Source organism: Pantherophis guttatus, chromosome 5, assembly GCF_059756535.1.
Source record: "Pantherophis guttatus breed Tessera chromosome 5, ASM5975653v1, whole genome shotgun sequence".
In the NCBI taxonomy this organism is placed as follows: Eukaryota; Metazoa; Chordata; class Lepidosauria; order Squamata; family Colubridae; genus Pantherophis; species Pantherophis guttatus.
Window position 1 is genome coordinate 94,950,815 of NC_142067.1, and position 25,899 is coordinate 94,976,713.

The 25,899-nt window shown below is 37.7% G+C and overlaps 1 protein-coding gene across 3 annotated transcripts in view; it reads right to left on the reverse strand.

The window, feature by feature from the left end:
• The window catches only part of REV1 (REV1 DNA directed polymerase), a 47,901-nt gene extending 22,374 nt beyond the window's left edge, over nt 1–25,527 (reverse strand). The window contains exons 1-9 of one of the 3 annotated variants that reach the window (XM_087871487.1): nt 24,793–25,080; nt 17,933–17,999; nt 17,264–17,396; nt 15,296–15,464; nt 12,880–13,029; nt 9,907–9,948; nt 7,111–7,796; nt 6,660–6,767; nt 5,567–5,683 (exon numbers count right to left, since the gene is read on the reverse strand). In XM_087871487.1, the coding sequence (XP_087727613.1) occupies nt 5,567–5,683; nt 6,660–6,767; nt 7,111–7,759 (874 nt within the window). In that variant the 5' untranslated portion in view covers nt 7,760–7,796; nt 9,907–9,948; nt 12,880–13,029; ... (2 more) ...; nt 17,933–17,999; nt 24,793–25,080. Of the gene's footprint in view, nt 1–5,566; nt 5,684–6,659; nt 6,768–7,110; nt 7,797–9,906; nt 9,949–12,879; nt 13,030–13,669; nt 13,807–15,295; nt 15,465–17,263; nt 17,397–17,932; nt 18,000–24,792 lie in introns of all 3 variants that reach the window. The other 2 variants (XM_087871486.1, XM_034431290.3) reach the window with 2 other exon arrangements.
• Nucleotides 25,528–25,899: the final 372 nt, after the last annotated feature.

The following is a 25,899-nucleotide window of genomic DNA, read 5'->3' on the forward strand; positions in this document are numbered from 1 at the left end:
ATCTTTCAGGGCTAACAGAAACTCCCAATAACAACAGTGGTATCGCCATCCATCCTGGACTCATGGCCGATACTGCGAGACTGATACTGGTGCTAGCCTCAAGCTCACACAAGCAATGCGGGTTTGCTGTAGCAAGGTGTCAAGACTGACTCAAATTTTCAACTATATTCTGTTCTGCTTGCAGCTTGACAAAGAATATGGTGGTGGTGGATTGGAATGCAAGAGTGAGGAGAATGGCATCCAAGCATCATTGGTTCCCATGAGACATTACTCCCCCCACCCCCAGGACACCCAGAGCAGATGTCACAGCATGGCTGGCTGGTTCTCATAACAAAATGAATAGAAGTGATTGGTGGACATAATGGACTATGGGTGGCCTGTGGGGAAAGGGGGAATAATTATGCATGCTTTTGTGCAGGAAGCCAGAGCTGGTCTGCTTCTTCTGTGCCAATGTGGATTTATTCAGTAAAGTTTATACTCTTGGTAAAAATAATACCTCAGGAGTTTCTTTTTCTGGATTTCCCAACTGGACAGTTGACATTAAACCAGCTCTTATGGATAGCTGGCACTGCTGGTACTTGCCTCAGTGCTGGGGCTTGAGATATGCTGGCACTGCTGGGGCTTGAGGTAACCAGTGCTGCTGGGGTTTGAGGTCAGTACTGGGGTTGAAACTAGTTGGCATTGCTGAGGCTTGCTGCAGCACTGGGCTTGCTATAGCACTCTGGCTGGTGCTGGGCCTGAAATAGAGAACTGAAGCAGTGGTAGCAGATTGAGACTGCTGAAGGCTACCACCACTGAGGAGTGCTGCCTCATGTCTTATGCTGAGGCAAGCCCAACAATTCCTAGTGCCCACCCACAGCACCTACCCCAGTTGACCCATAGATCTCACATGCTGCTCTGCTTGCCTGAAGGTTCTGCCTCTTCCCACATCATAGTCACAGAAGGTCTTAACTTAATGGTCCGCATAACAGCAACCGGGACTGCCCGAATTTCAGTCACTAAACAGTGAAGTCATTAGATATCATGCTTTAGGACTTAGTGATGGGATGGAAATCCTGGTCCCAATTGCCATTGTAACCCAAGGATTATCTGTATTTTCAACAGAATTGGCTGGAAAAAACTATGAAATGTTTATTTTATTGCTCAAAATGCAATCCTTAAAATATAAATTGTTACCAGCTTTACTAAAAGCAAAACATTTAGAACTAGTGAAGAACTATAAAAATATGAATATGACAGCTGAAATCTGGCTGCACAGTTTTCCGTCATTTTCAATTTTGAACAAGGCACATTCAATGTAAATACTGTAAAACAAAGAATACCTCCAAAAGTTCCAAATGCAGAAAAAACAAAACAAAGCAAACACTGGAATATCTTTGACATGTGATGTGGCCCTGCCTGTATAATACTATCATCCCTTAACAGCCAAAAAACAAACAAACAAACAAACAAAAAACAATTATTGCAGCTTTTGTTTACATAACACTTTCTACTCTTGCCTTGAAGATCTCAAGTACATATCTTGCAATAGATCATACAGTTTTGAGATTAGATAATATCAAATAAAATTGCTATCATATAATTTGTTATCATCTTGCTTCTATATTTACAACACTGAAAAAATGGAAATTTCTGTCTTGGATGAAGCTTGACTTTGCTATTAGATATTTCTTATTTTAAAAAATATCTAAACTCACTAATTGTACAAAGAAAAAAGCTATAAGATTTATCGATAGAAAAACATAAAAAAGCAAGTGGCCATGCTAGATCAGATCATCTAGCATTCAATTTTAACAAGGTTTCCAAAAAGTAAATTTGAAAATATGAAAACAGGCCTTCTGAAGTGTTTGTTCTTAACACCTGGCATTCAAAGATATATTGAATCTAGTTATGTAGGGTAATGGTAATTGATATACACATTCTGCAGAAAAGTAGTTTAATCCACAGTTGAATTCATTTAAATTAGTGCCATCTTTTGGCAGCTGTGTTCATAAATAAATCATTCTGTGATGTTGTGGTTTTATTGCCTTCTATAGCTTGGTACATGAGGGGAAAAAAGAGGCTGTGCGGATCTGGATGGGGAGGAACAGGCTCAAGCTCAACCCTTCCAAGACTGAGTGGCTGTGGCTCCCAGTATCCCGATATAGTCAGTTGACTCCATCACTGACTATTGGGGGCGAGTCTTTGGCCCCCACAGAAAGGGCTCGCAATCTGGGAGTCCTCCTAGATATGCAGCTGTCCTTGGAGGAACATCTGACGGCTGTAACCAGGGGGACCTTTTATCAGGTTCGCCTGATCGCCAGTTGCGGCCCTTTCTTGATCGGGATTCCCTGTGCACAGTCACTCACGCCCTCGTCACCTCTCGCCTTGACTACTGCAACGCTCTCTACATGGGGCTCCCCTTGAAGGGCACCCGGAGGCTCCAGCTGGTCCAGAATGCAGCAGCGCGGGTAGTGACGGGAGCAGCATGGCGCTCCCATGTAACACCGCTCCTGCGCGAGCTGCACTGGTTCCCGGTGGTGCGCTTCAAGGTGTTGGTTATCACCTTTAAAGCGCTCCATGGCATAGGGCCGTGATGGCGAACCTATGGCACACGTGCCACAGGTGGCACGTGGAGCCATATTAGTAGGCACGCCAGCTCAGCTCTGGGGCGCATGCGCGCGCCGGCCAGCTGATTTTCGGGCCTTCTGGGCCCACCAGAAGTAGGGAAACAGGCTGTTTCCTGCCTCTGGAGGGCCTGTGGGAGGGGAAGGCCCGTTTTTTTTTTCTTACCTAGCTCCAGATCCTCTCTGTGTATCTGGGAACGGCAAAAACAGCCTTTCCCACTTCCTTGGAGGCCCTACGGAGGCTCAAAGGGCCCATTTCCCCACTCCCAGTGGGACAGGAAGTGACGTTTTTTCCTGTCCCCAGCCTCCAGAGACTCCTAGAGAGGCTCCTAGAGACTCCTAGAGAGGTTCTGGAGGCTGGGGACAGCAAAAAATGTCACTTCCTGTCCCACCGGGAGTTGGGAAATGGGCTTTTTCAGCCTCCGTAGGGCCTCCAAGGGAGTGGGAAAGGCTGTTTTCGCCGTTCCCAGATACACAGAGAGGATCTGGAACCAGGTAAGAAAGAAAAACGGGCCTACCAGGCCATCATGTGCCAGGAGCGGGGGGGGAGGGGGAGGGGTTGCGCACACATGCACGTGGGCATGTGCGCGTGCGCCCCCCTCTCCTGACACGTGATGGCAAAAAGGTTAGCCATCACTGGAATAGGGCCTGGCTATCTTCGAGACCGCCTGCTGCTACCGACGACCTCCCATCGACCCGTGCGCTCTCACAGAGAGGGCCTCCTCAGGGTACCATCAGCCAAACAATGTAGGCTGGTGACCCCCAGGGGGAGAGCCTTCTCTGTGGGGGCACCTACCCTCTGGAATCAGTTGCCCCCAGAGATAAGGAGAATCCAAGACCTCAGTGCCTTCCGCCGTGCCCTTAAAACCCACTTTTTCCAGCAAGCCGGGCTGGCTTAAGAAGAAATTTTTAAATTTTTAAAATGTTTTAATTGGTTGTGATTTTTAAATTTTTGGGCCAAATTTATATATATTTTAATTGTTCTTAATATTTGTAGTTCATGTTCTTAATTCTGGCTGTGCACCGCCCTGAGTCCTTAGGGAGAAGGGCGGTATATAAATTGAATAAATAAATAAATAAATAAATAAATAAATAAATAAATAAATAAATAAATAAATAAATAAATAAAATAAATAAATAAATAAATAAAAAAAAAGCCTTGAACCTTAATTTTCTCTATACTATCCAAGGTTCAACAGATATTGTATAGGAAGAGGACTGATCCGCAAACCTGGATATTGTTTCTAGTTTCTACTAAAGAACAAATATGCAAATATGTTTTAAAGGCAGGTCACATTTTTCTTTTCATTTTTTTCTAGATGTTTTGCTGATCTGAAAGTTCTTGGAAGCTTAAAAGCTTGTACACTATTTTGTACACTTTAGATTGACCTAATAAACACCATGATAGTAATTTATAATTTAATTTTCTTTTAACTGTCAATGTCCATTGATTTTATTATCTTCACAGAATGATCTTGTATGACCCGCTAATTTATGTCTAATTAGAAATAATCAAAAAATAATAGAGATAACCACCTTTTTTGCATAGATGTAAGGTATAGATTGTACACCTGCATTCTTGCCTAATCCAATATACACAGGAACACTTATACATGTTCTAGCAATAGAATATCCCTAGTATGATGATGTTACTTCATTGAGATACTCCTCTAAGATCTGAGTGATGCTGTCATGATTTCATTCTAATGAATGGAGGCCAAGGGGGCAAAAATGGAGAAAAATGGGCTTTAGTCCTACCAAGATTGAGTGGCTATGAGTTTTGATCCTCTCTGATCCTGGATCAAAAGGGTTTCTAATATTATTTCTATAAAGAGTTACATCCCCCATTCAAAACCAGTGCATAATGTGGGGACTTTTCCTGAATTTACAGTTCTTGCTTGAGAAGCAGGTGGCGACTGGGGCCAGGAGAACTTTTGCACAATTCCAGTTTTGTGTTAATTGGGAGGCCTGGTCAGGATCTCTCATACCTTAGTTGTCTCTGGCCAGATTACTGCAATGTATTCACTGCAGATGAATGTATTCTGTATTCTGCATACTGCAATGTATTCCTTCATCCAGAAGCTGCACTGGATCAAAATGCAGTATAGGTAGTTATAAATGTGGAAACTCTTACTACTTTCAAGCTACACTATCTCCCTTAGGCAATTCAGGGTGCTAATAATCACCTATAAAGCCCTACAGGGTACATGTTTCGGTGGTTTGCAGAACCACCTATGATTATTTTCTGCCAATCCTGCATGTTTAACAAGATGGGCACACTCTAGGTCCCTTCCTTGAAGCAATGTCATCTGATGGAAGTTAGGAGTGCCTTTTCTGTTGCAGTGCTTGGTCTTTGGACAACTCCTCCAGCCATCTGAAATTCAATTGGCCCAACATTGTCAATCTTCAGGAAGGCTTTAAAACCTATTTTCTTTGGGAGATGGAATGTATACTAATGACTGTAACTGTGTGCCATTAGTATATCATTTTTTTTTGCTTTGTTTTCTTGATATTTTTGGTTTTAATTGTAATTTGTTTTTTTTTCTTTGATTTTATTGATGCACATAGTTCAGAGTCATGACATGCATGCTAAGCAGCCATATAAATGTTTTAAGCAAATAATATGGGTGACACAACAATCTATCAATCTGGAAACATCCATAGTTATCTTTCATGGACTGTGATATTTGTCTAAAGCATGGCTATTGCTACTGGAAGTTCCCACTATGAATTTTCTTTCTTTCTAAAGGAAGCATTCTCATTGATAGTAGCATAATTGAAAATAGTTCTACATCTCTATTTTTTTCAAAATGGATGGTATATTTTCATACAGTTTTAAAAATACAACACATTTATTTAAAAGTATATTATAATATTATAATAATTTGGGTAGTATAAATGACAAATCCATAAATTCAATAGTATTTATTTTTGCAATTTCAAAAACTACAGATTTGTACCTGTTCTGCCTTTCAACAATTTATTCTGATAATATTGCCTTTCCAGTTGTGGATTTGCACCAGGACGTAACAAAGCTTGTCCTGATCCTCGGTTACTTGTAACAGCCACTGGTTTTCCTGCAAATTACAATTAAAACATAAGACATATCACACTTTATCCATTTTTACAAAACTGAAAATATTCCATTTGTTTCTATTTTATAGATCTCAATTATTCATTTTAGTATTATTTAGAAAATTTATATGGCTGCCAAACCTATGAGAAATTCAAAAATTATTATAAAAACAGCAACATACACTGAAAAAAAGTAATAGGATACAAGGTCCAATTCACAAATTCCCCAAACGCATATGTCTACTAATTGTCTGTCCTTTTCCAGAGGGAAAAGTCATATTTTCATAGCTTTCTAGAAAGCTGGCAGGTTCATAATCTCTTGGGGAAGCTGTTCAATATGGTAAGGGTAGAAGTAGAGAAGACACATCTGCTGGGTCCTGAAGGCAAATTATTTCATAGAAGAGACTGGAACATACTCACCATGTCAAATCTGGTTAAATGGATAGAAACTACAGTATTTGAAGCGAAGTGGTTCCATAAGTAATCTATTCTTGCACGTGTGTGGCTTTAAATGTGATAATTGAATTGCTACTGGAAGCTAGTGCAATTTATGCATAACGCTGTGCCATGGGTAAATCTAGATTCTCTCAGTATTGTGTGTGCCACTACACTCTGGACTAGTTAATGGTTCCATATACTTTTTAAGAGCAGCTCTATGTACAGGATGTTGTATTAATACAATCAGGAAATGTCTATGGTTGACAGTGATCAAAATCTCCTGATCCAGCAACAAGAGTAACTGACTCACACAATGGAGAACCAAAGGTACAAGTACAGGTTAGGAAAAACCTGGCTCAAAAAACAATAACTGTGAGAAGGACCTTGGAGTCCTTAGTGGATGATCACTTAAACATGAACCAGCAGTGTGTGGCATAGATACCTATTAAGTATCTATGTAACAATAGACTTTGAACATTCATTTTTTAAAAAAATGAACATCTATTTAAATGAATATATGATTTAGATATTAATACGAACCTTTTAGGTCTGGTCTATCTCGGATACCAACTGATACAAAGAAGCAGTCCATATCCACATGCATTATGCAACATTGATGTTTGGCTGAATTCAAGAAGGATATACTATCTAGTAAAAGAATAGTAAACAGACAATTTAATTCTGGCTAAACAACTATCCGTTGTTTTTAGTAAAATTAAAAATTTAACCTTAAAACTTATCTCTTGATTCTTCATTACCTTTTAGTAAAATATAAAAGAAACATCAAACTGCAGAAAACTTCAAATTGCCTAACATCTCCCACCTTATCTTCAGTTACCTTTTTATGCCATACACACCAATTCTGAAATATTTATATTCTGACCAAAACAACCATACCAAGGAGAAATATAGCTAACCAAAATATCAATTATTTCACTGAAAAACATGTATGTGACAACTTTTTAAATATAATTTTTAATTTTTTTTTTACCTAAGTCAGCTTTATTTATTGAAGATTGTCCTGCTTTCATTTTTTTCAATTTTTCTCTTCCTGGGAAGCTAGCATTATTTTGTTTCTGTAGTGTGTTGATAAACTCTGTAAATTCACATTTCCACGTAGATATATGATGCAATCTTGAACGAGAGTAAAAGTCTGAAATGAAATTGCCATTAGAAGGTTTGGACAAAGGTGAATTATCTTCCTTACTAGGAGCAGGTACTGAAGTAGTGCTTTTTGTGCTTGAAGGCCCCTTAACATTATAGTGATGAGCACCGTTTATTTTAATATTACTGTGCAAAGATGAAAAAGATGAATTATTCATAGTCCTGTGCACATTTCTTAAAAGTTCAGTATTTCTGTTGCTTTGTTGCAAATGTTGCGTAGAGCAGTCTCTAAAATCAGTGCTTTCTTTCAATTCTTCTTGCACAGGAGACAGTCTACTTATAACACTTTTGTCAAAGTGTAGCAAACCATCCTGCATCTTTAAGGCACTGTTGGAACTATGACTATGTCCATTAAAAATGGAAACGTCTTTCTGATGTATTCCATTCTGTTTGCTTCTGGAAAGAGCTTGCTCCAAGTCCAAGAATCTTGTAGTTTCAGCTTCTTTCTTTGATTTACTCACTCCATTTGTTTTCATTTCATTCTCTCCTTCATGCTTCTTTACTAGACTATTTCTAAAATCATGAACATGGATAAAACAAATACATAAGACAAAGGTTAAATGATTTCCTCTTTTTGTTGTAATCCTTTTATATGAAGTCTAATAACTGAACTCAGTAGAACTTGTGTAATATTTTCTACACTGAAGGATTTTCCAAATATTTTAATTTTCTTATACATTTGTCATGCTTTCAATATATTTATTTTATTTATTTTATTTTATTTTTATTAAATTTCTATATCGCCCTTCTCCGGAAGGACTCAGGGTGGTATACAGCCAGAAATAAAACCATGACAGTATAAAAATTAAAAACAATTTAAAACAATTAAATCAATTGGCCAAAAATTCTAATAAAAAAACTCATTAAAATAGTAAAAATATTATTATTATTTAGGCCAGCCCTGCTTGTTGGAATAGTAATGTTTTTAGGGCGCGACGAAAGGTACGCAGGTCGGGAATCCTACGAATCTCTGGGGGCAGCTCATTCCAGAGGGTGGGGGCCCCCACAGAGAATGCTCTCCCCCTGGGGGGTCGTCAGCCAACATTGTCTAACTGACAGCACCCGGAAGAGCCCCTCTCTGTGGGAGGTACCGGTCGATGAGAGGCGATCGGTGGCAGAAGGCGGTTTCGTAGATACACAGGGCATGTGTACATTATACTGTACACATTTTCTTTCATCACCTAGTCATAAATGGAATATTACATAAATATTAGCAGCACTGACATTAAAAATCTTCCAAGCCTATATTTTCTGATTCCAAGAATTCAGACTGACATACAAACTCACTGGTATACCTAGCTATTTGATACATTCAGATCTAAGTGTACCCATTCTATTGCTAAATAGGACATTTGACAGATACTGCTCTATTCCCTGAACTGTCATTTGCTATAGATTAAAGAAAGTAAGTCCAAGATTTAATTATTTGGTGCATTCTCTAAACCTCAATGTAAAATTAGAGATCTTTCCCAGTATTCTGGCATGAGTAAAGAAAATGTAAGGAAAAGCATTCAACAAAGGACGGGCTCAACTGAACATGGGTTAGAGTTACTACCGTATTAAGGTCTACATTGTGGCAGTAAGGGTAGCAAAGCAGCAATACTTCTCCATTCTTATTGCATCTGCAGATTGCTTCCCTGCAGCTCTGTTTCAGGTATGGATCCTCGTAAGGGATTAACTCTAATCTTTTGCAGGTTGTGTGAAGGAATTTGCAAATTTGTGGATAAAGCTGCTCAAATTCACACCTAGTTGGACTCTGACCTTGTCACAGGTCTAGAAGAGATGTTTGAGAAAGAGTCATACCCAGTTATCTGGCAATGGTTTGAATCTGTTGGACCTGAGGAAGTGGACGGGTCCTTAGGATTGTGAGCTCAGTCTCCTTTAATTCCATGCACTTAGTTTAGAAGTGTGACACGAGAGCAAAAGAGAATTAGATGCAAAAATAATTTATCTCAATATCTATACCAATATTGTCAGGTCATGGTTTGTTGTAGCCATAATAGGTGGATGATAATGATGATGATGATGATTGTCACCTCTGTTGTTTGTATTTTCAATGGCACCACTAACTAGCATTTTGAACAAGACAAACTGTGGCTATGAATTGGCTAAAAAAGGGATTGAAAATTTCCCATTTGCTCTACATGGATGATTTAAAATTGGAAAAAGAAAAGCTGAATTGAGCTCACTGCTGAAAAGCACTGAGGAGTTTAGCAGAGTCACTGAAATGCAGTTTGGCATTGACAAATGTGCAACAATTGCTGTTAAGGCAGGAAAAATTCTTGAAGAGGATGTATTTGAACGGAGAGTTGATAAAAGCAAAACACTAGAAGAAAGGTAAAAGTACTTAGGAGTTTTGGAAGCTTCTGACCTGTTGCACAAGTCAAGAAAGCTACTTCAACAAAATACATAAAGACAGTCCTGAAAATCTTGAGATCAAAGCTAAGTGGAGGAAATATCATAAAGGCAATTAACACCTGGGCAATACCTGTAATACAATACTCAGCTGGAGTAATTGACTGGACTCAGCTAGAACTTGATTAGTTGGATTGAAAGACAAGAAAACTAATGACAGTGCACCATGCTCTGCACCCAAAAAGTGACATTGATTTATTGTACTTGCCTAGATCTCAGGGTGGCAGAGGACTCTTACAGGTGAAACAAACTGTGGAAGAGGAAAAACATGGCTTAAATGACTACATAAAAAAAGCAAAAGAGCCTCTGCTGAAGGAGGTAAACAAGGGAAATCTCTTGAAAATAATGAGATTGAAAGCAGAATAAGGAAACAATTGAACATCAAGTTTCTAACTGGTAATAGAAGCATATATACAGTCAATACATGAAGGACATTGAAGGAAGGGCAGATACAAAGCTAACACAGAGATGGTTGAGATCAGGGGAGCTGAAGAAAGAAACAGAAGGCTTCATTTTGGCTGCCCAAGAACAAGCCCTGCAGACCAAATCCATGAAAGCAAAAATTCAACATGTCAGTAACAATAGTAAATGTCGCTTATGCAACGAGAAAGATGAAACAGTTTATCACCTTATCAGTAAAGTCTCACAAACTGATTATCTACAATGGTATGATCAAGTTGTCAAAATCATACATTGGAAGCTTTGCCAGAAGTTTGGGTTCTAATGATGCAAAAATTACTGGGAACAACAAATCGACGAAGTTCTTGAAAATGAACAGGTCAAGATCTTGTGGGACTTTTGAATTCAAACACAGACAGACAGACAGACGTCTGACATCATTTTTGTGGAAAAGAAAGGAGTCTGGTTCATTGATATTGCAATACCAGGTGATGCGCGAATCGAAGAGAAAAACTAGAAAAAATAACAAAACACAGCGATCTGCAAATTGAAGTTGAGCAATTGTGGAGGAAAGAAATCAATGGTTGTACCAATAGTAATAGGAGTCCTTAGAGCAGTACCCAAAGGGTTGCCTGCATACATGAAAATTTTGAATTTATCAGATTTAACTATTCTGACTTTGCAAAAAACCACCTTGCCCGAAACTACCTATATACTCAGACATTACCTTAATAGCTCTCAAGTCCTTGGTTGTGAATCAAATTGAAGATTAAATCTTAAATACTTCTTTATTTGTTTATTGTTGTTGTTGTTGTTATTCTATCAGAATGGTTATGGCAAACCAAAATGCTGACATCTGCATGATGACATTGTAATGCATATCCTACTCCTGTGAATTTGTATCCTAACAATTGGTTTCATCATTATTCACTCATCCCTTGACTGCCTGATTCTATACAACAATAAGCCATAACGATAGCTTACAAACTAAAGTGTCTCAAATTATGCATTAAGCCCAAATCAAACATATTTTATTATGGTTTAGTGCAGCAGTCCCCTTTATGGCTTAGCAGCCTGGCTGGGGGGGGGGGGGGAGAGGGGAAGTGGGTTGTGTGAGTGATGGGCTGGGGCATGAGCATATATTTCACTCACAGAAAAGTCTTTGGGATGCGGTTTCATGCTCCTTCAGGCTTCTCCACGCCAAAAATGTTTGCAAAAGGATGGAAGGCCTGAAGCAGCGGGAGATTGCTCCCCCAAAGCCTTTCATCTATTTGCAAAAGCTTTTAATGCTGAGAAAAAAGCCTTTGGAGGCGTAGTCTTATGCTTCTTCAGACTCACTGGGGCTGCCCAACATCCCAAAAACAGGTTGGGTGTCCTGGGCAGGCAGCCTCGGTGAGTCAGCAAAGCTGAGCAGGGCATACTTGTCACGCTCAAGTTACTGGTATTGAATTATTTAGTAAAGCCCTTCATCATCTGATATCTGAACTTACAGAATTGCCTACTCTAATCAAAATTGGGCCAGTTCATATCTTATAGAAAGTTGCTAGTGGTCCACCAGTTTTACTAGCTTAGGTTAGATAGCACTGTTTTTCTTTGGCAGCACCATTACTTTGGAATGGCCTTCCTTTGGAGATCAGTCTTGTTCCTTCTCTGTTGTCTTTCAGGGAGTTCCTGAAAACTGAATTATTTCTTAGTCTGTCTATCTGTCTGTCCTTCCACCCATCCATCCACCCACCTACCGAGAGATAGATGATAGATGGACAGACAGACAGCTAGATGGCTCAAGGTTGATTCAGCATTCCATCCTTCTGAGGTCAATAAAATAAGGACCCAGATTGTTGGGGACAATAGACTGATTCTGTATGCTTAGAGAAGGCTGTTAAGTACTATGAAGCCTAAATGCTTTTGCTATCTATCTTTCTTTCTTGCCATTTATGTGTTTTTATACTGGATGTTTTGTTACTGTACTGTATAACTTGGAAGTCTTTTGACTGAGATGGGGTTTAATAAATAATAAATAGTTTCTAAATAGCAGAGAAATTAGCAAGAGACATCATGACTGGGGCATGGATGACTGAACAGCTGTTGAATGGTTTGTAGAAATCAAGATATGAATAAAAAGATAAAGGTAAAGATTTCCCAGGCAGAAATGAAGACACTAGGGGGCGGTGCTCATCTCCATTTGTTAGCCGAGGAAGCCAGCATTGTCCGAAAACATTTCTGTGGTCATATGGCCAGCATGTCTATACACTATACACCAAGATGCACTGCAACAAATCTATAATAGTGCAAAGAACCCACTTTATATATGTATCAAATTAGGTTTTAATATTACATTGTTATGTATACTTATCTAAAAAAATCTTTAATATGACTGCATTTGAAAGTAGCTTAATTTAGAAAACAAAAAAGTAATTATTTTTGTCTTATTTATTAGATTGGTATGTGGCTTTTTAATCAGAGATGAAAGGAGCATATACAGCACTCATTCCATTTCACCCCCACCAGAACAACCCTGGGATAGGAGTTGGCTGAAAAAGAATGACTCCCATGAACTTCCTCAGCTGAGGGTAGACTTGAATCTAGGTCTCTCTACTACAGGAACACTTTAACCATTACAACTGCACTGGGTTTCAGACTTAATTTCATTGTATTTCAAACTATAATGTGAGGTGCCTCTTTGAGATCTTCAAATAATTGAATATACAGTATCAACATAAACTCATCAACATTTCTCAGTCTTAAACTTAATTTCAATTATTAAATCAAAATAATTACTTACACCCTGTTGAGTCCCACAGAGATATTGCTAGGACCTGGAATTGAATCTTCAGGCTTGCATATAGTATTAAACCAGAGGCCTTTCTGAATACTTGTCTGTTTTGTGTAAAGCTGATAAGGAATATATGAAAGGAGTCGTCCAGCCTTTATGCTGTAACAGAATGTCAGAATTTTAATTGCTCAAAAACTTAATGAAAAAATAGTTTTTATATACAGTAGAATATTTCCACTGAATACTAACAGGGAATATTTCCCTGTTCTGAAAGCCTTATTAACAAGTGTGCATAGGGAAAGAATATATTATAATCTAAATTCAATTCTTCTTACTTTCAAGAATATATTTAGACAGATTTTAAGTGACTAATTACTCACATTATTTCTTTCTTTCTTCAGAAATACCCAAGATTTAAGTACACTTCATCTGAATAGGAAGTATTCTCTTAACACACTTTATTGAAATAGCTTTTGAAAATGTATCAAAATAGTTTCACCTGTGATTATGCTGTTGAGAAACAAAAACTTACATTCCTCTGGGTGCACATGGAGATGCTAATTTAGCAATTTGTTTGGATTTATAAGAGTTAAAAGAAAAAAAGAGGCATCAACCTAACTAAAAATTCTTCAAGGAAACTATACAAATCAAATTGTTTCTGAGCAAAAAGACGTCTAAATTTGAATGTTGCAATTAAAAAAAATGGAAGAGGCAAGTAACCAGATTTAAGATTTCTGGCATTTAAATCTTTATATGGTGACAGCCAGATGAGGACAGAAGTGATAAGAGAACTGCTTACTTCTTCTGTTGTGTTCCTATCCCTTAGTCTTATGGTCTACCACAGGTTGAAGAGTGAGTGAAAGTGGAAACAGAGGTGCTCTACCACAGACTTTCTCTCCAACTGATGAAGGCACTGAGTCTCTTCTAACCAAGTATCTAAAAAGGTTTCAATTTATTTTTAAATAAGGGAAATAATAACACATAAGGTTTTTCTACATTGGCCTGTTATAATTTTTTCAATTTATTTACTTTTTGTGATTTATCTTGCAAGATCAACATGAAAATCATATAGAGAAGAAATATATTTCTTCTAATTGTATTTACTGTCATTATTTTAAATGTTTTGTTTATGTTGTTAATGTTTAGTGAATCAAGTACAAGTTATTACACAATTTGTATTTATAATCCCAGAATATTCTGAAGTGATAAAAACAGCAAACATTCTGTTATACAGAAAAAGAAAACAATCAGGTTGATCTAGGAAAATGAACTGGAATATTATAATAACAGTTACCCATAATTCTTTTAGATGTATTTTTCATTTAGCTTGCATTTACACTAACAAGAAATTTGGCAAAGACTCAAAAGCCAATCCACTTGCAATTAGGAAAACTACAGTAGGATCACATTACCCAATTAAAAAAAAAGAACGTTAGTGTTTATGATTAGGTTTCTATGGGAATGGTGCAATCTTATCTGCTACATTGGGGATAGTCTCCAGTGCAGATTATTTTTTCAATAAGTACAATATACCACATTTTTTGCTCCATAAGACTGGTAAACTGAGTGACAGCTGGATCCCGGCCTCCCATTGCCCCGCCAATCAGTGGGCTGACCAACCAGAAATGGTGCTATTGCTGCCTCCTCTGGGTCTGCTGCCTCCATCGGGGAACACTGGAGTCTTCGCCAGCATTCGCCGGCTATCGGCAGTTGGATCGGCCTCTCAGAATACCGCCGATCAGCTGTTCCAGGTGGTGAGGATTGCTGCTACTGCCGCCGTGTGAATGGTAGCGGTGGCAACAGCTGCCTAGAACAGCTGATCAGCGGTATTCTGGGAGGCCAATCCAACTACTGACAGGTGGCAGCGGGAATACGCCATTCACCGCTGCTGCCTGTCACCGACACTGCACCAACCCCCTCCCCCACCACCACAGCCCAGTCTGTAATGCAATATTCACTCCATATGACGCACAGACATTTCCACCCACTTTTGGGGGACAAAAAAGTGTGTCTTATGGAGCAAAAAATACAGTAATTCAAGTTACTGCAGCAGAATTGCTTATTTTTAATTACTATATTATAATAATATAATAAAGTTTAATGCATATGAGTTAAAGCAAAAATAAGGAAATTATTTTTGTTTAAATACAATATGCATATTGTGTAATGCTTTCTATTTAATTGTCTGTACTTTTAATGTTTTGAAATTTCCACTGAATCTGATCAGTGCTATCACACAGCCACTAATGTTATCACAAATGAGAATAAAATCATTCAGTAATAAAAACATAAAACATTTAATATAATTTTTAAAAATAAGATCAGTTTTTTAGAATGTCTGTGACATTTTTAAATGAAATTATGGAACTCATATTCAGAATATTCAAATGGATTATCAATCTGCTCACAATTCTCTAATATTTACCTATCTATTATCCAATCTGGTCGAACTACTTTTTCTCCCTTCAGTTCCTTTATTTTGGCATTTGGAAGATTTGTAGCAATAATGTGCGTTGTTTTGGACCTAGAATAGTATATATGATATTGTCCTCCATGCAACATCATTAGCCGCCTCAATTCATCAGCAGAAGGATCTGTAATAAAAATACAAGATTCATAGAAGTATTTTTTAAAAATCATAAACTGGAAAACCTAGCATTATGCTTTGGAATTAAGAGCAGTTATTCATCTAACAAAATGTTAAGGATAAAGTAGAATATATACTGTGGTTTATTGATAAATATGTCAAAATATTCATAGATTTCACAATTCTACCTCACTCAATAAAATACCAATTTTGAAAAGTTGCCACAACTGTTTTTCATTAGGTTGCTTTTAATGTTTGTTTTAATATTTCTTCTTCATTCCCTACTCAATAAAATAACTACACTAAAATGTTATAATGTGGCAGATTTCTGTTCAGAATTCCAATAGACTTGATAATCCTTTGTCCAGGATACCACATTTTCTTCTGTGTTCCTTGCAATTTTTTACTTGAAATTCAGATAATAATGCTGATTCCTTTCTTTCTTTCTTTCATTGCTTCAGTAACATTCAGAGTAGCCATGCTCTGAAATGCTATTAGACATATTTGCTATTAGCATATACAAGGAAGATTTAAAAGAGAATGCTGTATACAATATACAATATTCTATTTTTTCTTTTTTATAACGTGACAGCTTAAAAGACATTTCTAGCCTCTCACAAAGCATTTTTGCTTTTGAAAAATTAACTAAAATATTTTTTATTGGGAGTCCCACAAGCAACAACAAACTATTACATTGGGGTTACATTTTAGACTAATTTTTCAAAGCATCTCTTTGGCCATTCCACAAGTGTAATGAGAATGTCTACTCAACTATCAAGACTACAATGCACAAATAGGATGAAGGATGAAGGCTATTGTTGAGCACATTGTAAGCCGCCCTGAGTCTCCGGAGAAGGGCGGCATATAAATCAAATTAAAAAATTTTTTTAAAAAAAGCAAAAGAAGTATTTTTAAGAAGTATTTTTCGGAATATAAGACGCACCTTTTTCCCCCCAAAAAGAGGGTGAAAATCTGGGGGCGTCTTATACTCTGAATGTAACCCCGCCCAGCCTCTCAAAAAGAGGTTTTAGAGGGTGAAAAAAGCCTCAAAAATGAAGCTTCAGAAAAAAAGCCTCCAAACAGAGCTTCAGAAAAAAAGCCTCAAAAACGAAGTTTCAGAAAAAAAGCCTCCAAACAGAGCTTCAGAAAAAAAAGCATCTGAAACAAAGATTCAGAGGCTCTTTTTCTGAAGCTCTGTTTTGGAGGCTTTCAGAGGCAGAAAAAAAGTTTTTTCTGAAACAGCATTTCAGAAGTTTCAGAGGCTGAAAGAAAAGCAAGGCACAGAGCTCACAACCAACGAACCTGTTGCTAAAATTCACCGCTGGGAACAGCTGATTAGGGGTATTCCACCAATCAGCTTTTTTCTTATTTTCCTCCCAAAAACTAAGATGCATCTTATACTCTGGTGCGTCTTATGCTCCGAAAAATATGGTAGATACCCATCAGACCTGCTCTTCATTTCATAATTCAGGTAAAAAGCAAAACAGGAATGTGTGAATCTGCAATTTACATTTTGGAATTATATGCAGTTTTTTGAAAAACTAAGTTAAACTGATCCAGATCAAAATGAAATAAGAATACAGTAAACACTGCTTTCTGGAACATTTCATTCAGGGAATTTAGGCAAGCAAAAATTGGCTCACTAATTCTTTCAGCAAACGAAGTTATAGAAGATTCTGATTAGGAACAGAATAAACTTAAAGCTCTGCCTTTTACCCACATATTAATATCTTAATTAATTTTTTCTTACCCTTAACTATATTCCTAGAGGACATTTTGAACAGTTTATAAAAATAAAAGTATCACCTGTGAAGCCATTGACAAAGATGGCAACTCCACTGAAAATGCTGGATGAATTTTCATCTTTCTGATGTTGCAGAGCTGCCTCTGAATGAAACTGATTCTCCAATTTCTGGACTTTTGCAGACATATATCCTCCCTTGAATGGAAATAACATGGATCTTTAGAGATTGATTATCAACTTGATCGATTCTACAATTATATGAAAAACAATTTAATAAGGTGTGAAGTAGTTATGCTAATTCATAACTTATGCTTTAGAAAACATACAGTAGTAACAAAACAAACAAACAAAATCAACAGATCACATGATGACTTCTGAGTAATGAGATCCCAGCCCTCTGACATATATACATACCGGTAGCAACACTTTCATTTTTCGTATGGGAAATGTTGCATGTTTAATCTTTATATGTACTGTACATTTTATAAGTCACATGTATTCTACATTTTATAAGTCTCATGTGTCAACCTTAAGTTACTTCTGAATATCAGAAAGAACAATCTTCAGCCTCATCTGAAGTTTAAAGTATGACTTTACCACTACTTCTTTGGCACGGCAATGGTGAATATATTTTATTAATAAAATAATTACATTAAAGTAGTATAAAATATTTAATTCTGCCTCAAAATATGTTTTTTTATTTAGTTAAAAGCTTTATTGCATGTGCTTACCCATGTCCCCCAGCCATCTCTGTCACTGGCTCGTTTTCTCCATCCACCTTGCTTCATAATGAACCTTCTATTTGTGGAGGGGAAAAAAAGCATTTATTTTTGGCATTGCTACTACAATGGTTGTTATTACACAGCCAGAAATAATTCATAGAAAATAAATTACAATTAAGTGTTCCAGAAGTCTTTGAATACATTGTTTCTACAAGATACTAATTTATAGTTTGCAAATTGTAAAAAACATTTGACTGAGTATTTCCTCATTTCATAATTAACTTAAGTTATATCTTAATGCTAAATTAGCAGCCAATATTGTGATATTTAGAGCTAAGTCACAATTGAACAACTAATGATATCAGGAGAAAAAAGGAGGTATAGGCAGAAATAGCACAGAATCCTATCCTTTTCAAAGTCTATATCATATCTATGTGAGCATTAACTTAAGATAGCAATGCTGTTACTTCAAATAAATATTATTTATTATTTTATTTATTTATTTATATTTATTTATTTTTATATGCCGCCCTTCTCCGGAGACTCAGGGCGGCTTACAATGTGTTAAGCAATAACTTTCATACTTTTGTATATTTTTATACAAAGTCAGCTTATTGCCCCCACAAACTGGGTCCTCAATTTACCCACCTTAGAAAGGATGGAAGGCTGAGTCGACCTTGAGCCTGGTGAGAATTGAACTCGCAGTAATTGCAGGCAGCTGGATGTTAAATGCTGCCTTAGTAGGAGGCCTTAGCCTTCTACGCCACTCAGGCTCCTATTGAGCCTGAGTGGCGTAGAATATTGCATGGATAAAAGTGAGGGACAGGCAAGGTGAATGCCTTCCCCAATATCTTCAAACTTCCATCTGCAGATGGGAGCTTGTGAACTACAGTCAGCAATTACATAACAATGGTCTGTTTCAATAAATTGTAAATATGCAGACCCAGACAAAACTATCACAAAATCTGTTTGGCATCTTAAAACTAATAAATATATTATTGCATAAGATTTCATGGGTTGTACTTCATCAATCTATATGCATCCTTATAAGGGAAAACAGCTCACATGTCAAGCTAAAAAGCATAATAATTTATTTTAGTGGAATATTTTGAATCCAAGTCTTCCATGTAACAAATTATATGGAAACTTTGTGTTTTTAAACTTTGGAATGTGCATGCATCGTATAGCCGTAAACAGCTAGAAAAAACAACAAAAATCAAAGGCAGGGGATTAAATATTTGCCCCTTTCTTTAGTGTCTAAACATCTTCCTAACTTTTCTGCTCTTATGAAATGGAATACAAGGCCAGATCAAGCTCAGGCTCTCTCCCAAATACTTAATATTTGGAACTCATCTCTTAGCTTTTAGGCTGATCAAACAGCCTCAGAAGGCCACTTGAATAGTCTCAGATTTTCTACACTCTGGAGATTAATAAAGAGATACAGTATTGTATTTATCTTCAAGACTGGTCAAAAAAGCCTGAGGCTATTACTATTGACTAACGGAAACAGAAGATTCACCTTAACAAAAATAAGGACAGACCTTTATTTCAGAATATATTATTGATTATATTCTCAAATGACTTAAAGAAATCCAACCACACAATCATATGTATAATATGTACCAGCACTTTTGATTGCTGATAGAACACTGAAGACACAAACAAGGCAACATTCATTATAAATTAAAGTCCATGACTTTCAATACAAAGTTGGGAAATGGATCAATTATTATTGTCTCTGGGGGAATTGAAGAAGAAAATAATTATACAAGTCCTGCCAGAACTTGCCTGTTTTTAATCCCTTATGAAGTGTACTGTACAGGTAGCATAAACATAAATTAAGAACATGGAAGAATTTCCCTCTCATTACTGTCATGTTGCTATCCTGAACTTTAAAATATCCAGAACAATTAAAGAGACTTATCAATATTTTTAAAATGTTTACAAATGAAAACCATTAATAATTTTACACCCAAAATATGCATAATTCTATAAACTACTTGTTTAGGAGGTAGGAATGTGAAATTAGAACTTTTTCATTCTAGCCTACCTCAGATTTTCTTAATTTCTTGTGGAGAAAAAAAGTCAGGTATCTAAGATAATTAAGCAACAAATATTTTTAAGTTGGATTTATGATTTGTTTCCCATATAAACATCAACAATGTTTACCAAAATACAGACAACTTTTACTGCAAAAGAGAAGATTTTTTATACTTAAATAATTGTCCAAATACATTATGCTGTTGATTGCTGACAAGTACTGGAAGAGGTAATTGCATCCATCTGAAACTTTAAGTTTGCTTTTACTCTCACTGATGCTTCTGAAGTTTTTCTTGGGAAAGAGGGGAGGGGCAAGTCAGGCCAGGCAACAATTGGACAGGATAATTTCTAGTTTTGTTTTCAATTGGCTGGGAGGAAGTTCAGAGAGTAAGTTTCAGACAGCACTATTTATACAAATCTTAGTTGCCCAAAATAAATGTTCTCAAATTATCATATTCTTTGTTCCTTAAATCAAATTAATTTTATTAAAATAAAAATAGAAAAATTAAAAATTAAACTCATTAAATATGTTTTTAAAAATTTCTGATGTATTCTTTTATTAATTTGCTTATCCTCAATCGCAATGAACCATTAGCACAGGGGTCTGCATTCTCTGAAACACTTGCTAACCTAACTTTAACCCTTTTTAACTATGCATTAGATCTATGCAAATCCTTCAGAAGGGGTACTTCGGAATGTGGAAGAGTGCATATGAAGTGCCAATTTCTAAGTAATTAAAGCAGTTTTGCCTTTTCCAGGCTCTGCATAAATACGTATGTGGAAGCAGCCAAGAGCAGCTTCTGAAGTACTATATAAACCTGGGAAATGATGCAGCTGCTTTAATCATTATAAAACTTTGCCGTGCATTCTAAAGGATTTCTTACAAAGGCTTTGCACAGCCCTACTGTATACTTTGCAAAACACCCTGAAAGTGTATATATGGTACCTTTAAGGATACAAAGCCTTATATTATATATAAATCAACACATATAGGGAGTTGCAATGATAAGCAAAACCCTCTAACAACATTTAATTTTAAAGAACTTGCCAATATCCAGTTTGGTCCAGTGGTTAAGGCACCAGACTACAAACCAGGAGCCTGTGAGTTTTAGTCCCAATTTAGGCCTGAAAGTTAGCTGAGTGCCTCTGGGCCAGTCATCCTCTCTCAGCCCTAACCCTAACCCACCTCACAGCTTTGTTGTTGTGGGAAAAAAGGAGGAATATTAGATATGTTCACTATCTTGAATTATTTATAAAAATAAATATACTTTGATCAACATTAAAAATCTGTTTTCTCATTCCATAGTTTGAAATTACAAGAAATGTTTTTCTCACTTAAAATAATTAGTGAAAATTATGAAATTACTAACTTCACAAAGTCTATTATGTCAAAACTTTAAACATTACTTAAAACGTTTTTATGTAGTCTTGTTTCACCAAATTCAAAACAAAATATTGTTTCATTAAATACCTATTTTACATCTCCTTGAAGGCTCTTGGCATTGTTTATATGTTGTACATGATTTCATGTTTACAACATGGGAGATAAATTAAATCAACAGATAGCTCACATTCACAAATGAATTTGGTATGTGAATAAAGAATGCTAACCCAATAAAACTTTAAACTATTTAGTCTGTTATTTAGACTGGAATTTTCCTCACAAACAGTGGAAGAATTCACCATATTTTGAACTCAATAATTCAATAATAAAGAATATGAACTTAATTTTAGAAATTCAAGGTAAGTTTTTGGTGATATAGAGAGAAACCTTAAATGTTTTAAATATATTATTAGATCTGAAGTACATGGGATGTGGCCTAAAAGACAAGTTGTGCCCAATTCCCTCAGAGGTGCGCATGGCCTTTGCTCTGTTGAGATTTTAGAAACAAACCAAAGCAATTTGTTCCAGTAAACATTTACCACATAGTTTAATTTAAGGTTGCTTGTCGAGTTTACTTGCATCTTTTAATTATATTAAATTTGTTTTCTCTCAGTTGTATTTTCACACAAACTACTAGGATTCAAACAGGTTATAAATATGGTAAAACAAATAAATAATGAACATAAATTACCACAAGCATTTACTATATATAGATAGCACTTCACAATACAATCCATTTCAAATATAGAACTCCTATTAAAAGTTATCATCTATCTCAAAACATTTAAAATAAAATTTTCTTTTCACTACATCTCATGCCTATCTCATATAGATATGATATGCATCTATAAAGATGTTCATAATGCTTTTTATAAAGAAAGAACTGTTGTCCTATGCTTGAACACTTTTAAAGGTCTAGCTTTTGACTGGAACACTTCTATATTAGGGTTTTCTCTTAGCTTTTTTATGCATTCATTTTAATTGGGTAACTATGATATGGTTTTCAAATAAATACTCTTCTGTATTATTCCAATACTTTTTCACAGATTTTTTTCATTATTGCTTATTAGAAAAAAAAAGAAAAATGTAACACAATTAAGTAGATATTCTTTCATCAATATTCTTTCATTTTGATATCTGCACTAGGAAACTAAATTAATGAACATTAATTTTCAATGTGGAGCTATCCTCTTTGTCAATGGCAGTACAGTCTTTAAAGTGGCCAAACTTGTGCACCTTTAACTAAAATGAGCAATATTTTTAACATTTTGATACATTATTTACTTGTTCTTTTAAAAATCATTAAAATGTTTTCCGCTAATTGGAAAACAATTAAATACTGGTTTAATAATGCTCAAGTGAAAAGTGTCTAGAGAAAAAGAGAAAAGCAATTATTCTCTTTATATGCATGTGCTAAATAACTTCTGAGAACCTTTTTTTAAACAAATTGAACAATAACTCCTACAAAAAATATGCTTATTTTCAAACTGATTTTAACAACATATACCAGTAAAGAACAAGAGTATAATCAAATAAATATACTTTCTAAAGTAAAGAAATTTAATTGCAATTTTTTAAAACAGGAAGATCAACAATTTGCATACAACAAGATTTCATTTTCAAATCTGAAAATATGCACACTGCTTGGAAATCAAAGCACAATTGAGTGAATTGAGTCTTCCTTCTTGAATTAGCACAGATTAATTTGATAATCCAAAGAATGTTACTATGAAGTTCTATATTGGCCTGCTGAATAAATGTATCCAGATTTCTCAGGAAATAATTATACGGAAAATAGAAAATATGTCCAATGTGCCTAGATAGGCTTACAAAACAAACATAAAGATACTAGGTAGTCCTCGACTTATAAGAGTTTGTTTGGTGACTGGCACTGAAAAAAGTGACATGACCATTTTTCACACTTATAACTGTTGCAGCATCTCCATGGTAACATGATTTAAACTAAAGTTGCTTGACAACTGGTTCATATTTACATGATCAAAATTCAGATACTTCGCAACTGATTCATATTTATGATGGTTGCAATGTCCCGGGGTCATGTGACCATCTTTTGTGACAGGCAAAGTCAGTGAGCAAGTCAGATTCACTTAACAATCCTGTTACTAATTTAACAACCGCAGTGATTCACTTTAACCTTAACAAATATGGCAAGAAACGTCGTAAAATGGGACAAAACTCACTTAACAAATTTCTCACTTAGTAACATAAATTCTGGGCTCAATTGTGGTGACAAGTCAAGGACTACCCATATTTAAAAATCTTCTGCAATTATTTCAAATTGTTTAAAGTTTCCTTTAAGAAACTCTCTCAATGCTGACTTGCCCACACCAATAAAGTCACAAACTCTTCATTAAATTAGTAGAGATTACAGAATAAAGAAAAAGAACAGGAAATACGTCATGTAAATTCTCCAAAATACGATTCCTGTTCATTATCATGAGTTTCACAAAAATATTCCAAAGTCACAGAATAAAGAGATGTTCTGAGAAATTGGTTTAACCTTTTAATATTGTCATTGTCAATAATTATGTATGTCAAAGATAAAGATCTCTGACATACATAATTAGCAGGAACAAATCTTCCTTCAGTGATAGCATTAAGGTTTGGTATATTGCCAACTGGATGGATGGCTGTTATATACACACGACATCCTGCCTGAAGAATCTGCTAATGCAACCTTTAAAGAATTCACTTGGCTGACCATTTTTACAGTATTTTTTTTTAAGCACTTAAATCCTGTGATTTAACTTACACCTTTTGGTCTAAAGTACTGTCAATTCTATCCAGTCTTTTTAATTTCTGAGCCTGGCGCTTGTTTTTGCGGCAGTCTCACAAAACCTCCCTTCTCTAAGCCAATACGAATTTCCCTCAGCCTCATTAAAAACCTAACAGCTTCACTTCCGAAGTGCCCGTCGCCTATAATTCATAATGAGGATGAATAGTAGCAGCGAAAGGCAGACAGCTGCAGCGAGGGGAAAGCTACAGACAGCGCCGCGGGTTCCGGAACGGCTGTCTTTGCACGCACTGCCACCCGCCAAAGCTAACGACACCAGGGAGAGACACCTTCCCCCCACGGGTCCGCAGCGGCTTCTGCCGCGGCCGCCTCGAGCAACTGGGTTCATGTCCCACTGAGGGAGCGGTCGGTGTTGTGTCTGGAGCGGCCCGGGCACAGTAGAGGCCCCTGTCATTGGCACCGAAACGATACAAAGCGCAGCGCAACCTGTGGCCGGCGGCCGCGCGAGCGACAACTGCTTGACCCGGGCTCAGTTGGTTATGTAAGCCGCTGCCCTGGCAAGAAACTGTGCGCCAGGCAGGAGAGCCGCTTCGGGCCGGGCCTCCAAGACACGAGCCGGAGAGCGACAGGCTGGAGTTACTCTGCTCGACCGCGGGAGGGAGTTGAAAGGAGTCGACGCCGCTCTCTCACCTCTCGCCGCGCTGCAGGCGGGACCGGCGTCTTGCCCTCCCCGGGCCTCGCAGGCTTTCACATCGCGTTTCCTCCGCATCCGCCGCTCGCGCTTCTTTCTCCCCGCCCGCACGCCCTTCGCTGCTTCTGATTCCTCTCTCCTTTCCCGCTCCCCCCTCCCCCCCTCCGCCCTTCCCTTTCCCTCAGAACGCCGCGTCACGCACGGCGCGCAGAAAGTGTCGCGCCGTCAACCGCTCCTGCTCGTCTCTCTCTCTCTCTCTCTCTCTCCCTCCTTTTCCTACGATCGACGATCGCTTGCTCGTTCGCGCCGCCAGGTCGTTCCTGCCCTCGGGCGGCGCCCCCTGGTGGCGAGAGGCACGGAGGAGTCGCGCGACGGTGACTTCGCGGACGGAGTAGTCCTCTCCGCCGCGGGCCAGAGCTTCCGAAGGGAAAGGAAAAAAAAAAAAAAAGCGGCCTCCGAATGTCACGTGACGTCTGGGGAAAAGGGGGAAATATTCCCGCCCCCTCCCTTTTCTTTCGGCTTTTCGCCCTCTTTCCCTGACACCCCCCCCTCACGTCCCCCACCTCTTTCTCTCGCGCTGCGGGCTGCGGACTCTCCATAGGCTGGAAGGGCCGAGTTTCAGCGCCCCCTAAAGGAGAAGAGCGGAAGTTTCTAAGCGGCGGCGGTGCTCTCCCAAGCTCACCAATAGAAAAGGAAGCGGGGGGGGGGAGGGGAAAGAGAGGGATAGCCCAGCTATAGGACACGGAGATGAGTGCTATATATAGACGAGACGGATCCAGATACGCGCAGCCGTAGCGCGTCTCCGCCGAACTGCGGCTCAGAATAGGCTGCTGGCTCATTCATCTCCTGCCTTGGCTTCGGCCGGGGCGCTTGCGTGATTTTCTGCAGCAAAACGGAGGCGGCGTCTGCCGAGAGCTTCTTGCAATCACAAGCGAGCCTCGCCGGGTTTGTTTTCTTGCACGCGCGCCTGGCACCAAACTAGCGACTGCTGCTAATCCAACAAGTAACACGGATCAGCCTCGCGTATCTGTAGATCCGTCCATGCAATTAAATGCAAAGAAGCTGGGGGTTTCAGTCTATAACGCAGCAAACGGTAGTATGAATGC